Source organism: Schistocerca nitens, chromosome 5 (assembly GCF_023898315.1).
Source record: "Schistocerca nitens isolate TAMUIC-IGC-003100 chromosome 5, iqSchNite1.1, whole genome shotgun sequence".
Lineage (NCBI taxonomy): Eukaryota > Metazoa > Arthropoda > Insecta > Orthoptera > Acrididae > Schistocerca > Schistocerca nitens.
In genome coordinates this window covers 725,081,399-725,097,422 of record NC_064618.1, presented here as the reverse complement: position 1 = coordinate 725,097,422, position 16,024 = coordinate 725,081,399, and the positions used below count along the sequence as shown (strand labels likewise).

The 16,024-nt window shown below is 42.9% G+C and overlaps 1 protein-coding gene across 5 annotated transcripts in view; it reads left to right on the top strand.

Annotated features, from left to right (window-relative positions):
- Positions 1-16,024, top strand: part of LOC126260812 (homeobox protein homothorax) — a 1,061,772-nt gene that overhangs the window by 218,648 nt on the left and 827,100 nt on the right. For all 5 annotated transcript variants that reach the window (XM_049958185.1, XM_049958184.1, XM_049958182.1 and 2 more), the window contains exon 6: positions 8,239-8,433. In XM_049958185.1, the coding sequence (XP_049814142.1) occupies positions 8,239-8,433 (195 nt within the window). The remainder of the gene's footprint in view (positions 1-8,238; positions 8,434-16,024) is intronic.

The following is a 16,024-nucleotide window of genomic DNA, read 5'->3' as shown; positions in this document are numbered from 1 at the left end:
CAGGGGAGGGAGGCGGGCCAAATCCCCTCTGGGAACCACGTGCTCGCAGTGGTTCGGCTAATAGGGGAAGTCGGGGTTGCCTGACTGCCTCTCAGCGGCACGGCATTCTTTCGTGGGCGGCGCTGCGTCATCCTGACTGGTCTCTGCCGGCAGCGCCAGTAAACACTCCTCTGAAATTCTCTGCGTGAATCCCTTGGGCTGGACTAATTCGAATCTTCTTGCGATACAAATAATGACGATTATGTCTGTTCTAACAGAATCTGAATGTGGCTTACGCATCTTCCCAACCAGGTTTCGAGGCAACTGGCGTACCTTTCTTGAAAAATGCAGCAAACAGCCATTTTTTTGTAGCTTTATTTATTTGGAATAAAAGATACACAACTACCTTCCTTTTTGATCATTGTCAGTTTCTCAAGCGATCATTCTTGTGTACAGCTAAGTTGTCGATTTGGAATTTCGCATTAGTGACCGATAATGATGTCAGATTCCAGCTCGGCGACATCGCGACTCCAAAACTACTAGGAAAAGAATTAAGTGTGGCTATGGGATTTGTATTCAGAAAGCAAATATCGATTAGTTATAATCAAGGTTTAGCTACTCACAGAAGTCCAGAGTCGGCTATAATTATCGTCTGGCAGCGAAACTTGGTACTCGTAGGTAATGCGTTAAGGCGGAACTGATTTACTTTAGAAAAAAAGCTGGTTCCAGTTTTGGCCACCAGGTGCAAATCTGGCTCTGTGAATGCAAGGAAGTCGCGTAGAAATGTTACAATGTGTCATGGACTAGTCGTAACTTAGACAATTTGTTCAGTATGAGCACCTAAGACGATGATTAGATGCCGTACAGGCCCGATTTACACCTGGTGGCCAAAATTGAAACTAATTTTTTTCCAGCATGTATCGGTTTCGCATCAACGCACTAGCGTATCTACCAAGTTCCGCTGCATATGACAATTAAAGAGCCCACTGGATTTCTGTGAGTACTTGCACTTTAATTGTAACTATCCGACACCTTATCATCTACGGACTCGCATACAGAATCCTTATTCGAAAGTAATGGAGAAGATACTGAATAGAGATTTATGCCAACACGCGTTTCAGCCTTTGATCATTCGACCACAAGGCGAATGACGCGCTGCATCAGTGGTGACAAACTATTGTTTTCTACGTGCAGAAACGCGAAAGAAAGATGTACAGATTACAGAGTAAAAGGAAGCTGTAACATTCAAATTGCAGTCGACAAAAACGTTGTATTGATGAAGATACGAGTGCAGTACGCCAGTTGCTTGGCGTTAGTACAGGTACATAAAGGCGGCTGGTTGTTGTATTTCTTAAAGTAATTCAAAGCCACGATGCTCAGCCACCATTATCATACATAAATTAACATTATCGCAGTCACGTTGCACTTATACTGAATTTCATTTCAGTATGCATGGGTTTCTTAAAAGCATCGAAGATCTTTAACTTTGTATAGGTAGTTTCGACGTTAATATATATTACACGGACGCTTGGGGTCCACACAGTTTTTTTTTTTTTTTTTTTTTGAAAGGCACCAAGTCATTTAAAAAAAATTCTATTTTCGAGTTTCGTAACAGTAGATGTATTTTTGTCTATAGTTCAATGTTTCTGACGCATGTGGTTGTCTTGCTATACCACAAATAGTAGAGACTTTCCAAATGATAACTCAACATGGATGAGATAAAATTGCAGGCATGCCTAAAACGTCCAAACAGGAAATAAAGGCTGTGCTTTCGTTCTTCCCCAGTTTCTTCTCATTTTCGCAAAAGTTTTCTTCTCGTCGAGTCTGTTCAATTATGTCAATTTCCTTAACATAGGATACAGTTCTATACCAAAGTCTTCCACACAACCCCGAATTTCACCACGCTTCGTCTGTAGCGATCATTTTGTCGTTTTAGACATAGCTCCCTCCCCCTTATGCTTAAAATTTATTTCGTTTATTTGCCTTGAAGTTCATTTTGCATTCTTCATAATCACCTGCGTTTCATTAGTTTGTATTATAGGAATATCTTGATGAACTCAGCACGCCATATTACAAACTTTTGCTCTGGTGTGCCTCTTCCTATGCGTTTATCTTAAAGCATTTCCGTGGACATTTTGACCTATGCTGGCTTCCACTAGAGATGCGTAATGAATCGATCATCAAACAGCAGAATCGAGGTCTAACGAATCACGCACGTACCCAATCCTTTATTTATTTATTTATTTGCAAACTACAGTTAAAGTGACACTGAAGTGACAAGAAGATCCTCCTGTTGCACAGAAAAAAGTAATAACTCTAGTATGAAAAATTCATATCTTTTACGAATTTTGCAGAAACAGTGACAACACCAGTTAATTAGAAGGTGATGTAACTGCATAAATTTCGACGTTACCGTAATCTCTTCGTTAATCTTATCGAGGTTTATGACAAATTTTTATCTGATGGAATTTGAAGGGAAATATTCCTATATGAGTATTATTATTGTTCTGACAAGTGCAGAGCTATCATTCCAATGAATTAAGTTTTGTTGTAAAACATTACTGAGACTGTTAAACACTGAAACCCGCTACGATGGACTCTGTTATTCAACTTCCGTTCCACACCTCCTTTGTGAATAATGCTAATTTATTGACTGTGTCTTCAGTCAAACCCAGGTCGATCTCTTTCGTACGATGATCATATAAACATAGTTTTCAGTGTTTTATTTGTGTATTTTTGATTCATGGCGCACCTGCTCTTCTGCAACATCCGTGTTCGTTTTAAACAATGCAGCTTCACATCTTGCCGACCTGCGGGTCGTAAGACGACTCTTTCGTCTGGAAGTGACGGGCGCTGTGAGAGACGGCGATTGGTGTTCCATTGTGCTGGGCTTGTTCTCCAGGCACCGGCTGACGTCACCCCCCACTTAATCTAGCGGGCATTAACACGACCAGGAGCGGGAGACGGCGTGGCCTGGGGTCCGAGGGCCAGCTTCCCCGCTGCAAACACGTTTCTTATTCACTGCGACATGGTGCCGGGTCTACAATACGCCGTAGGTCATAGGAGTGTGGCTCATAATGTTGGTTGTAGGTCTTGGCTACACACACACACACTCACACACACACAAGCTCGCATTAGAATTGTTGAAGTTGCATAGTTTCATAGAATTAAGGAAAAACGTATACGTTGGAGATTAGGAGGGGGAAGAAATATGTGAAAAAATTGCAAAGTCATAAGACGTCTTGAAATGATAATAAGGTCAAGGCAACACAACAATGCTATTTCAGTGCTTTTAATGAACTGAGAGGTGCACTAGCAACAGGTATGTGGGATCGGTGAGTTTTAGGCCACATATACCGAAGAGCCAAAGAAACTGGTACACCTGCCTAATATCGTGTAGGGTCTCCGTGAGCACGCATAAGCGCCGCAACACGACGTCACATGGACTCGACTAATGTCTGAAGTAGTGCTGGAGGGAACTGACACCACGAATCCTGCAGAGCTGTCAATAAGTCCGTAAGAGTCCGAGGGCTGGAGATCTCTTCTGAACAGCACGTTGCAAGACATCCCAGATATGCTAAATAATGTTTATGTCTGGGGAGTCTGATGGCCAGCGGAAGTGTTTAAACTCAGAGGAGTGTTCCTGGAGCCACTCTGTAGCAATTCTAGACGTGTGAGGTGTCGCGTTGTCCTGCTGGAATTGCCCAAGTCTATCGGAATACACAGTGGACATGAATGGATGCAGTTGATCAGATAGGATGCTTACGTATGTATCACCTGTCAGAGTCGTATCTAGACGTATCAGGGGTCCTATATCACTCCAACTGAACACGCCCCACACCATTACAGAGCCTCCACAAGCCTGCTGACATGCAGGGTCCATGGATTCATGAAGTTGTCTCCATACCCGTGCATGTCCATCTGCTCGATACAATTAGAAATGAGACTCGTCCGAGCAGGCAACATGTTTCCAGCCATCAGCAGTGCAGTGTCGGCACTAACGGGCCCAGGCGAGCCGTAAAGGTTTGTGTCGTGCAGTCATCAAGGGTACACGAGTGGGCCTTCGGCTCCGAAAGCCCCTATCGATGATGTTTCGTTGAATGGTTCACACAGTGACACTTGTTGATGGCCCAGCATTGAAATCCGCAGCAATTTACGGAAGGGTTGCACTTCTGTCACGTTGGACCATTCTCTTCAGTCGTCATTGGTCCCGTTCTTGCAGTATCTTTTACTGGCCGCAGCAATGTCAGAGATGTGATGTCTTACCGGATTCCTGATATTCACGGTACATTCATGAAATGGTCGTACAGGAAAATCCCCACTTCATCTCTACCTCGGAGATGCTGTGTCCTATCGCTCGTGCGCCAACTATAACACCACGTTCAAACTCACTTAAATCTTGATAACCTGCCATTGTAGCAGCAGTACCATATTTAACACCTGCGCTAGACACTTGTTGTCTTACATATGCATTGCCGACCGCAGCGCAGTAGTCTACCTGTTTACATATCTCTGTATTTGAATACTCATGCCTATACCAGTCTCTTTGTCGCTTCAATGTATTTGAATGTAATTTTTTTTCACCTCGTACTTCCATTAACATCTAACCAGAGATAGTATCACTGTTTGTCTGACACTTTACATCCGTCGTGTGCACTTAACTAACGGTTTGTCTGTTTAGAACAGGAAAGGTGATTAGAGTGCAAGGCCGATCTTGGGCGGCTAGTCGGAAAAGGATAGTTCAAAGAACTAAGCAAAAGTAGAAAGTGGGTGCATTACGTCCTCCAGCTGCCGCGGCTGTATTCCTTATCGACTGCCTCTTTAGACCGCTAAGAAAATGCGACGAGCTTACGACTGACTGTCGTCCGCCTTGTCCCACTCCCAAGCGATCCTCGGCTGTCTCCACGCCGGCCAACTATTCCTGTACGGCCCGCGGGCTGCCAGCTTGGCTGCCTCCGCTTCTCTTCAGCCGTGAGTCATTCTGCGGCGAACCTCGACAGCGTTTTTGTATCTGGCCAGCGGCGACGATTTGAGAATCTCACATCTGAGATAAGCAGTCATCTCGTCTGACATCAGAGATCCGTTATACCGGAACATCATTATCTGAACCGAGAGGTTGGCACGATAGGCCTATTTGCAGACGTTCTTTGTCATAAGGCCCAACGTGGAGATAGCGCCGATAGTTGCGCCTGGAATGCAAACTTATCGAAGTTCGGACATTTCTAGGTTTACTTAAGCTGTTATGAATTTTTAACTGTCGTAGAGGATATTAATTATTCCGTTAAAATTCAGAACTTTCGTTTGAATTTCACTGTTTCGTTATTTACTTCAAAATTGTAAAACGTCACATAACTTCAGATTTCCAGCAACAGTCAGAAAAACTGCGAAGAATAGGTATAAAATGATGGCAAAAACACACTTTTTTACTGGTCTTCAGTGTCCTGTTGATACTGTAACACATCGGATTTAGTGATCTTTTACATCTGGTCACCTGCATGACAAAACACAAGAGACTGAATATCAGGATTTCAGTCGACGGTTAGAGACGAGATGCATGACGAAAAACCCTTTATTAAAAGTGCTGTAACATATAATGAACTAGTGAAAGCCCTAAGTAATTGATATGTTACTTCGGCTTTCTGGAGGAGGGTAAGTAACCAATAATGAAGTCACAGCTCTGTAACCGAGCGAGCGCTACGGTCGCAGGTTCGAATCCTGCCTCTCGAATGGATGTGTGTGATGTCCTTAGGTTAGTTAGGTTTAATTAGTTCTAAGTTCTAGGCGACTAATGACCGCAGAAGTTAAGTCGCATAGTGCTCAGAGCCATTTGAAGTCACAGCTGATCGGTAAATTTTTCCTTTAAAAGTAAATAATACTTTTTTACCACGTCACCAATTGCCTTAAGACTTCAACCTGCACATGCCCCAGGAAGCGATAAGAGACTCGCATAGTGCTACTAAACACCTAACACGGAATGCCAAAGAAAATTAAGGATCAATTAGATGACGATCAGTTTGGTCGTAGGAAAGATAAGGCAACAGAGGCGCAGTTCTGACGTTTCGCTCGATGATGGAAGCAAGACATAAAAAAATCAAGCAAAATCCATTGGATTTGTAGGCCTAGAAAAAGCCCTCGATAATGTAAAATTGCGCAAGACTTTCGAAGTTCAAACAAAAGTAGGTGTAGGCTGGAGGGAAAGATTGCATACAGTATGTAGAAGAACAAAGAAGATACAATAAGAAGGAAGATTGAGAACGAAGTGGTCTGATTAAGTAGTGTGTTACACAATGATCCAGCCTTTCTCCATTATTGTTCTATCTGTACAATCAGGAAACAATGAAGGAAATTGAAGATAGGTTGAGGAGTGGGACTGAAATTTGGGTTGAAAGGGTATGAACGATAAGATTCGCTGATGACATTGCTAACTCTGTGAAAACGAGATGGATATACAGGTCATACTGAACGAAATGGAGAGACTACTGAGCGCGGAATATGGACTAAGAGTAAATCAAAGGAAGATGAAATTGACGAGAAGTAGTGGAAATGAGATTAATAGTAAAATTAAGATCAAAATTGGGGACTACGAAGTAGACGAATTTTGTGACCTTAGAAGTAAGATAACGCATGTCGGACGAAGCAAAGTGACAATGAAAAAGCAGACAAGCACAGTAATATAAGGTGTTCCTGGCCAAAAGAAGCCTACTGTTATCAGACATACGCCTTAATTTGAGCAACAGATTTGTGACACAGCACGTTTGTAGCACGGCATTCTATGACAGTAAACACGAACTGTGGGGGGAGCTGAGAAGAAGAGAACTGAAGCGTTTGAGATGTGATACTGTAAAAGGATGATGAGAATCACGTGGACTCATGAATGAATGGCGAGGGTCTCCGCAGTATCAGCGAGAATAGAAACAATGGGAAACATTAACAAGGAGGGACAGGATGATTGGACGTGTGTTAAGAAATCGTGGAATAACTTTCACGGTACTAGATGGAGCTTGAGATGGCAAAAACTATAGAGACCGGAACACATCCAAGAAATAATTGAGGGAGTTTTTTGCAGGTGCTGCTGTGAGACGAAGATACTGGCACAGGAAAGGAATTCGTAGTGGGCTTCTTGAAACTAGTCAGATCAGTAATGACACTCCAAACATAAAAAAAGCCACTCACGGCGTGTAGGTGATACAGTGTAGCTGGCCGGAGTGGTGAGCGGTTCTAGGCGCTACAGTCTGGAACCGCGCGACCGCTACAGTCGCAGGTTCGAATCCTGCCTTGGGCATGGATGTGTGTAATGTCCTTAGGTTATTTAGGTTTAAGTAGTTCTAAGTTCTATGGGACTGATGACATCAGCAGTTAAGTACCATAGTGCTCAGAGCCATTTGAACCATTTTTTGATACCATGTAGGTAGTCACGAATAAAAAAGAAAAGTGTTGTAACTTGAAACTCATTTTTATCTAAGTTTCTCGATTTTATTTCCTAAACTAAAGTTATCAACACAGTTCAGCTGAAGTTACTAAGTGAAGAGAGAAAACTTTAATGTTTCAACTGCATTTCGTTCTATTAGAAACTTATCATTATTCGGGGTTACATTTTAATTGCTGTGTTAGTTGCTGGATGTGTTAAAATACCGTCATTGACTTTACATACCAAATTTATTTCCGCTTAGTGTTCGAAATGTGGGAAAGGAAGTAAAAAAGATCAGTTTTGAACGTCGCTTCGACGACAAGGTCGTTGAAGACGGAGAACAAGCTGGGATTGGTGAAGAACTGGGGAAGTAAACTGGTCGTGCCCTTTCGTAGGAATCATTGCAGCATTCGCCTTAAGAGATTTAAGGAAATTGCACGAATCTTTAATCAGGAAGGCTGGACTGATATTTGAGCCGCCGTCCATGAGGGAAACGAGCCCAGTGTCCTACCACTGCGCCGACTCTCTCGGTGGTGTAACTGTTTCTCTCTTCCAAAATTTCTTGTCATTTCTGTAAGAATAAGGGCTACTTATAATATTGTAGAGTTTTCTATAATGTCGATGCTTTTCTTCCAAGGAAAACGTATGATTTTTTGTGAATTACAGGATGCTTGACGGATGATGCTGAAGCGTCAGCCAGAGCGACTAGCTTAATACTTGTTATTTTATGTACTGAACACTTACGAAGGTGATCTCATCCCCTAGGATCCTCATGTGGAGTTGGATCATAGTGGAGCGCCTTGTCTGAGAGTGATTAGCTGCTAGTGACTGAGTGTGTTGGCCTGCCGCAGGTGCACGAGCTGTGCGACAACTTCTGCCACCGGTACATCAGCTGCCTGAAGGGCAAGATGCCCATAGACCTGGTGATCGACGAGCGGGAGTCGAGCAAGCCCCCCGAGCCCATGGGCTCCACCAACGGCGACGGCGGCGCGCGTAGCACGGCAGACTCCACGTCGCACACGGACGGCGCCAGCACCCCCGACGTGGTGAGTACCGCTGCCGTCTGCTCTCCCGAGGATACTGCCGAGAGCCGTACGTGTGCAGCAGGGCGAAGACGAGCGCTTCAACCACAGCAGCCGACATCGTGGAGTCAACGTTGCTGACATGAATCCTTTTGATGCCTCGATATGGCTTTTACATGTGGCATTAATTCGTGTCTTGTACATAGCTAATACATTTGTAACGTGTACCTGCGAGCGCGCGTGCTTCTCTCTGTGTGTGTGTGTGTGTGTGTGTGTGTGTGTGTGTGTGTGTGTGTGTGTGTGTGTGCCCCCATGCGCGTGCCAGTTTCTCAAGGAATTTTCAAGGATGATTGGCATCAGTTCTGAGAATTTATGGGCTTAGGGCAGAAGCTATAAGACAGAAAAACAGAAAAAAGTAAAATGAAGTATGGTTAAACTTGCTTTACGTGATGTAAGGAGGCCTGTTTTCAAATACAAATGGTCCTATTCACAATGGTATTTGCATATTGTGGGTATTTACCATAGTTACTGTTGTACTTTTGCCGCTCAGGTTGTTCGTAAACTTTTTTTATTTAATTTTGGCTGAAATGGGACAGCCTCACTACGGTATCTCAAATTCACTACTCGCCAAAATATAAAATTATCGTAACATGCCTCAAAATTTTTCTTTTTGCGTGTGCTGAATGTCAACGAGGAGCCAAGCCTCTCCACAGCCTACTTCTTTCCTTCAAACGGTTAAGTTTAGCGGGCTTGGCGCGTCGTTGTGTCCCAAACGCGCTGCCTACTAACTGTAATTCCACAGTTTAAATGTCAACGACACAGGGCCACAATTTTACTCTGCATTTATCGTCTGTCAGTCAGCGCTTAAGACCGAGTTACCTCGAAATACAACGTGCTACCCACTAGTAAACGACGTTAATATTGTTTTTAAACCCCGTTCTCAGCTTGTGGGATTAGAGAAATCGAAATCGGTGTTGGCTGTCAGCAAATGACGCCTGGATATATCTTCAATACTTCGTTCAGTACAGTTTTGCTTTCGGAGTTTTGCACGAACCTAATGTATCGGATCCTCAAGACGTAAATGGCACTCTTGTAATTATTTTAAAATTTAATTCTTTGACAGTATCATCGCAGAGTGTAGAAAAATATTACCTTAACTACTGACAGACCGTCTGCACGTTTCTATCCTAAATGTTGCTGTAGTTGCTAAAAGTGATTAATCTACGATGGAGAAATCAATCTCTGTTAGTACTGTGAGAGATACTCTTTTTTGATTTTTGCGTCACGTCTGTATACGAATATGTCTGAAAGAGCGTAATAATAGAACAGTAGGAAGTACGTCGTCCAAGTTTTTAGAACACTCGCAATTTATTTATTTTTCTTATTTTTGCACCTTAATCACACAAACCATATATCAAAGTTTGTATTACCTATGACAGGCGCTCGTCTTGTTAGAAATGATCCTTGCACCGTACCCCTTGGATTAGCTCATTCGCAGGTGTGCAATATACAGAACATTATTACTGTTTTGTTTTTCTGCTTGCTGGCTGCTTTCTCCTGCAAATAATTGCAGTAAAGGAAAGATATCCCTTATACGGCTTCAGAGCCACTTGCGAAACGCAGCCGTAAGTATCCAGTCGACACGTATATAGCAAGCAGGTGGTAATGGAACGAGCAAAATGCTCGGAGGCCGACGCTCACGTCCCACCTCGGACAAATCCGCAGACGTGTCGACTCGCAGCTTCGGAGTTGGCTGCGAGATTCTTCTGCTCGTCGCGGAAAGAATGCAGACGCGTCGGCGAGCTCTGGGGCAGCCATGTTTTTTTCCTCGGAGGAGGAGGAGAAGGAGGCGGCGGCGCTCGGTAATTGTCGAGTTATTGATCGTTATTTTAGGCCTGGCCCCGGGCGACCGCGTGTTGTATTGGATCCGAAGGCGCGCGGGCTCAGCTGCGTTTAGTACCACCCGTACGCCGCATCGCTGCGCCACGTCTGTTGTTCTCACTCCACGCGTCCTGGAGGCAATGTGTGCACTTCCTTGGCTCTGATAGCTATAATGACAAATGGGACAGCAATGCTACATCTCTCAAAGGAATTCTGCTCCTGAAGTCCCTTATCTAACGCTGCACTACCCCACACTTTTTTTTCCATTATGATTTTTTAAAGATGTTATCGAGGTTTAACAGGAAGAAATAGACTTCCAGAATATTTTCTTTTCTTCCTACGGCACTTGAATGCTATATGCTTGTACAGTACAAAGCTGAAACGGAGATAAATAAAATCAGGTAGTTGGGAGAAGAGAATTACTTCACAAAAAACCACTTACTTATATATCTGTGAATCTATTCTGTATTCAGTTAATCATAGTCATTTCACGCGAAAAAGACAATATTGAAACAGGTGGGTTATCGAAGAGGAGGAGTGACTAGTCTGCAGAATAAATGCTACCAGAATCGAAGTGGGAACGTGGAGTGCCCTTCAGGTGCTTTACTAGCAGAAAATTAGCAGAATTTTTGACCTTGGAGTATTTAATTTTCAGTCCTGCCCCTACCAGCATTAATATTCTGCTGTATTACACAACTTTGTGCAAGGCGATATCAAGTAATTTATTACTACCGTATAATACGATTCTAGTTCATAATGATTACATAACAAAAAAAATCTTTCATGTACGGGTGAAGAAAACGTTGTAACTACGTCCTGATTCTACTAAAGTGCTCATAACCAAAGGTTGATGGTTTATGAAAACAACTGTTCACGGAACAGCGCTCAGCACCAAAAGCATTCCCTAATAATTTCATGTGTGGCTTTTGGAGTCTAGCTTTTGCGGCCGGTAGTATGGAGTTGAGGCACAATCGCACAGTCCTTTTTAGAGGATTAAAGTATTACACACATTCCCAGCCACATGCATCTCCCACTGACAAATGTTTGTCAGTTGTAGAAGTGACATATGATTACTAGCAAGTTCTATTGCTAACATCTTCCTATAAGTTACAGGTCCAGAAAACACAATGAAATAGAAGTAACAGGGTGTTCTCTTGGAGAACTGTAACATGATCATTAAATTTCTCCCAGTCACTTGACTGGATATGTTGTGCATTTCGTTAACACAAAATCAGCAGGACTATTAGGATGAATTGCTTCTTGACTGTTACTGGTTTGTATTTATTTCGAAGCATCGTCAGTGACGAATTTATTCATCTACTTACATGTGAGACCAAATTTCTAGAAGAACAAAAGTGTAGCGAAACGAAAGTTACAGCACTGACGTGTTTTTAGATACATCGATGAGCATTTGTTTGAATCAGGGTTTCAAAGGACTTTATATTCGAAGTATAGGTCATTCAAACTGCGAATACCGACGTAAAGGCATAGAAGCCAAGAAAATGTGTAAGATTGTAAATGAACGTATATCTTACCTTGGGGTCAACAGAGATTGAGCTAAATCTCAGTTGACAGGGTAGAAGATAAGGGCATCGCTTTTGAAAACTCATATCATGATATTTAATCAAGGGACCAACAACCCGTTTCTCGTGAACGGTTGCTTTGACCACCTCAGCTATCCGGACACGATCCCTGATCGACCCGAATTTCCAACTTGTTCACACACTGTTGACGTAGTGCCCCTGCCCATTACCACCATTACTCGCAGAGGTAACTGGTTCCCGTAGACGTTTTGGTTTGTTCGTTTATCAGCCCTGAAAAGATCAATGGCCGTATCGCCCTATATGTTTAATGTCCGAAACTACACAAAATATGAGAGAGAGAGAGAGAGAGAGAGATATTGAACAACAGCCGTAAAACTGTTGTTTTTTAACCCCAAGAAACAACTCACTCGATGCGAATTCAAGGCGACCTTCTTGACGGAAGAATTATTGCAATTTTGCATCCTCTTAGTAGCATAAGACTGCACTTTTGCGTAGTGCCATGTGGTGATTTCTGCTGGCGGCTAGCAATAGCTAGTTGCGATCCCCACTGTCAACGCGCCGTAGGCCGCGGGTCGTTACAGCGGCTCCTTGCGGGATTCCTAGGGTCATTTGCATAGGATTTCTATTTCATTCGCGCGCCACGCTTAATTCAATTGCTTGGGGTCTGGGGCGGGCGCAGCGTGAGCGATGTCGGCGGAAGTTTTTGAACGCTTTCGGCGAGATTAGGGAGGGCGGCGCATGGGCCGACGCGGTGGGAATGCGCGGAGCGGTCGCCACTTGGCGGCCAATTTGCCGCGCGGTTGCTTAGCTGGCACCTGGCTCCAAGGACCTTTACCTCACTCTCATAAGATTATGTGAAAATTTGTATGTGGTCTCTAGAAGAATTTTACCCTGTCACACTCACATGGCTCATGCGAAATAAGAAACAAAAGGTGGAGCATTTTCTTATCGAGTTCTGCAAAGAAAAAAATGGCTGGATGAGAGTAGACTAAAGCACTGGCGGTTCCGTACAAACTTAATAATGTATATAGACAGTTCATCCATTCCGGGAATCGACAATATCGACCATTCTTGCCTGTTACTATCAGTGATGCTGGCAATAGGGCCTACATCGCTCCCAGCGATTCCAAAACCTTTCTAGAATGTTTCAATTTCAAGTCTGAAGTTGGATAACAAATGAAAAAGAAATATTTTGTTCATGTGATGTAATTAAATATTAACAGTTTTCGTGTTTTTTTTCATGTTCTTGTACTGTGGATACTTTCGTAATGCCGGATTTCACGAATCTAGGCCAGCGGCAAGTATCATACCGAAAGCGTAAGCTGGTCAAATATCCACGAAAAATCTTTCGAAATCTATGAATCCAAACTGACCAATTTACTCGTCCGGTAAATTGCTCATTTGACGTCTAAACCATAATTTCATCGTTCGCTCGTGGCGTAATATGGGCTTAGAGAGGTTGAGTAAACTTGAAGAAATCATTCCGGCATAAACTGGAAGTAGTTAAAATACCGGGAAATTGATATTAGTCCATTGGTGAGGAATTCCGCCTAATGCAAGATACCTTTGTGATTTTGTTCTTACACAGATATGTTTCAGCAATTTTTGTGCTATGTTCAGTGGGTTTCTTTGTTTATTTTCCTTCTACAGAATTGTCGCATGTTAATCTTTAAAGAAACTTCTGGTACAAAAATTTACATTTGTAAAATCTGCGATTTTTGTCATATCTTTTACATTCGTTTCCATACAATAAAGAGTTTGCATATGTATCACTGATCTGAGTTTTCTGTGTTGTTTATTTACGATATGTCTAAAGTTCATAGTTTTATAGTACGTTCGGAAATAAAGTGAATGTGTGCATTTGTTTACATACCTCATATGAAGCTATTGGATATTTATGCTAGTCGCTTTGGATCTACTAAGCGCTCTACAGCTTGTCATCTGAAAATACCGAAACGTTATTTTATTTTTCTATATAATATATATTTTCGACCGAGAATGCGTGATACACCGTATAATAAAATAACTGTTTGCTGTTTGCAGACGACAAGCCGCAGGTTGTTTACTACACCCAAAGCTACTAGCAGAAATATCCAGTTACTTAATGTGAGGTACGCAAACAAATGCATAAGCCCACTTTAGTTCCAAATGTACTGTAAAACTAGAAACTTCAGACATATCGTAAATAAACAACATAGAATGCTCAGATCGGTGATACATGTCTCAACTCTGTATTGTATGCAAACCAAGGTAAAAAATATTTGTCAATAATCACCCATTTTACAAATGTAAATATTTTGTCCGAAAAGTTTCTTTAAAGGTTAACATGTAACAATTTTGCAGGAGGAAAATAAACGAGTAAACCCACTGAAGATAGCACAAAAATTGCTGAAACTTGTCTGGCTAAAAACAAAACTAAAAAGAGTCTTTCATAAGGCAGAATTCCTCCAATTTTCTTAGCAAACACGAAAATAAGAACTGTCGCATTCACAAGCTGATATTGGTCCACTTCTACCTCATTGCATCTCAAAATTTAACTCATAGGCTGAAATGGAAGACCATGCAGGATAGGGCAGAATTTTGGATAATTGTACCCACCCAAAAGAAGACAGTATCGATCGCACTTACTACAGCATTGATAATGAAACTACTTGATGATATTTTGCCTGCGTAAGACGAAAAAGGCGTAAAGGAAGACTGACAGTGTGTTGAAATATAGAGATAGAAAAGTCTGATTGTGAGGTTATCATTTAAATTTCTGGACAATTTCGCTACCTTGCGATGTTTTGAAGTTCGTGATAAATATTATGTGGGCACCGTTGTTAATTTTAGGAAGGGATCTCTGATGTTCCCTCCCTGGTGAGTGACGCGTACGCTGCTGCGCTAGAAAGAATAGCGGCCGGTGTTTGGCGCGTCCCGTGTGAAAGTCACGCCCAGAAGACGGGGGGACCGCCGACCACCCCTCGTTTGCCTACTGCCGCCGGAGGGGTGCGGTCGGTGGCGGAGATTCGCAAGGGGCCGCGCCTAAATAGGCAGTTTTCCTGGTAATTGGTGTCAATTTGAGCGCCTGACGCATCATTCATATCGGGGGGCTTTGGGGGCTTGGTCACTACGCCCCCACACCAGCGCCGTCACCAGCCGTCACTAGTGCATATTACACCGGCGTAATAGGGGCCGGCTTTTTAGGGAGCGACGCCGCGAGGGAGATGGCTGACTGATGAGGTTTGGTTGCCGTGGCAACGCCGATGCGACTGCGCGACGCTGCTCATTTCCACACTGCCGCCAGCGGCCAGGCTCGCGCCGGCACTAATTTCGCCGTGTTTATTGAATAAAGGGACAAGTTTTTGTTTCCTATTTAGGATCGCTGTGTGATGAATAATTACCTCGTATCACCGTTGTTACTGTGCTGTGGGACGCCATATAATCAGGCCCGCGCCGATATTAATTTTATTTCCTCAAATTATCTGTGTCCGTGCACAGCTACATTACAGAACGCATGTACCCATTAATGCAGAATGTGCTACAAAGGTATCAGCTGGTTTATATAATTAACGTGTTCGGCGCGTAATTAATTAGAGTGCTAAAGCGTCGTAATTTACAGAAATGTGATAGTTAAATATACTCGGTGACACGGCTAGCTCCCAAAGAACTAATTTGCAGGTCTGGGTAAGTTTTATTTATGTTACACTGGCGCGACAGCTTCATCACTGTTGAGCTTAGGCCACGTGGCGAAAACTGGATGCCGAAGAGAGGCACGTGGCATAATTAATCCACTGTTAGTGTGCGAATGCTGTTCCCGTCTGTCTTTTTTGCAACCTGTTTCGCTTGTAATGCAATACACTTTTGAGCACACACAGCGCTGACACCTATTTCGATCACACCAGAATTACTGTGCACATGACACGGCTCTAATGCCATTGTTTCTCGCTTAATACCTTTTCATAACTCTGTAAATTGTGTTTTCACTGTTGATGATTCAGCTCTCAAAGCGCTGCTGCATTGAAACTTCGCTCCGTCGAAGTAAAATTTGTCAAAAATACGAAACAAAGGCAACAGGATTCCTTGTCGTTAAGCGGAGATCCTGTGTTCAATTCTTGCTTTAAACGCTGTCATAAGTAGCCTAAGGCAGTTGAAAAGTGCAAATGAAAAATGAGGAAATAATTCACAATGGTCAGACACTCGAAGTGTGT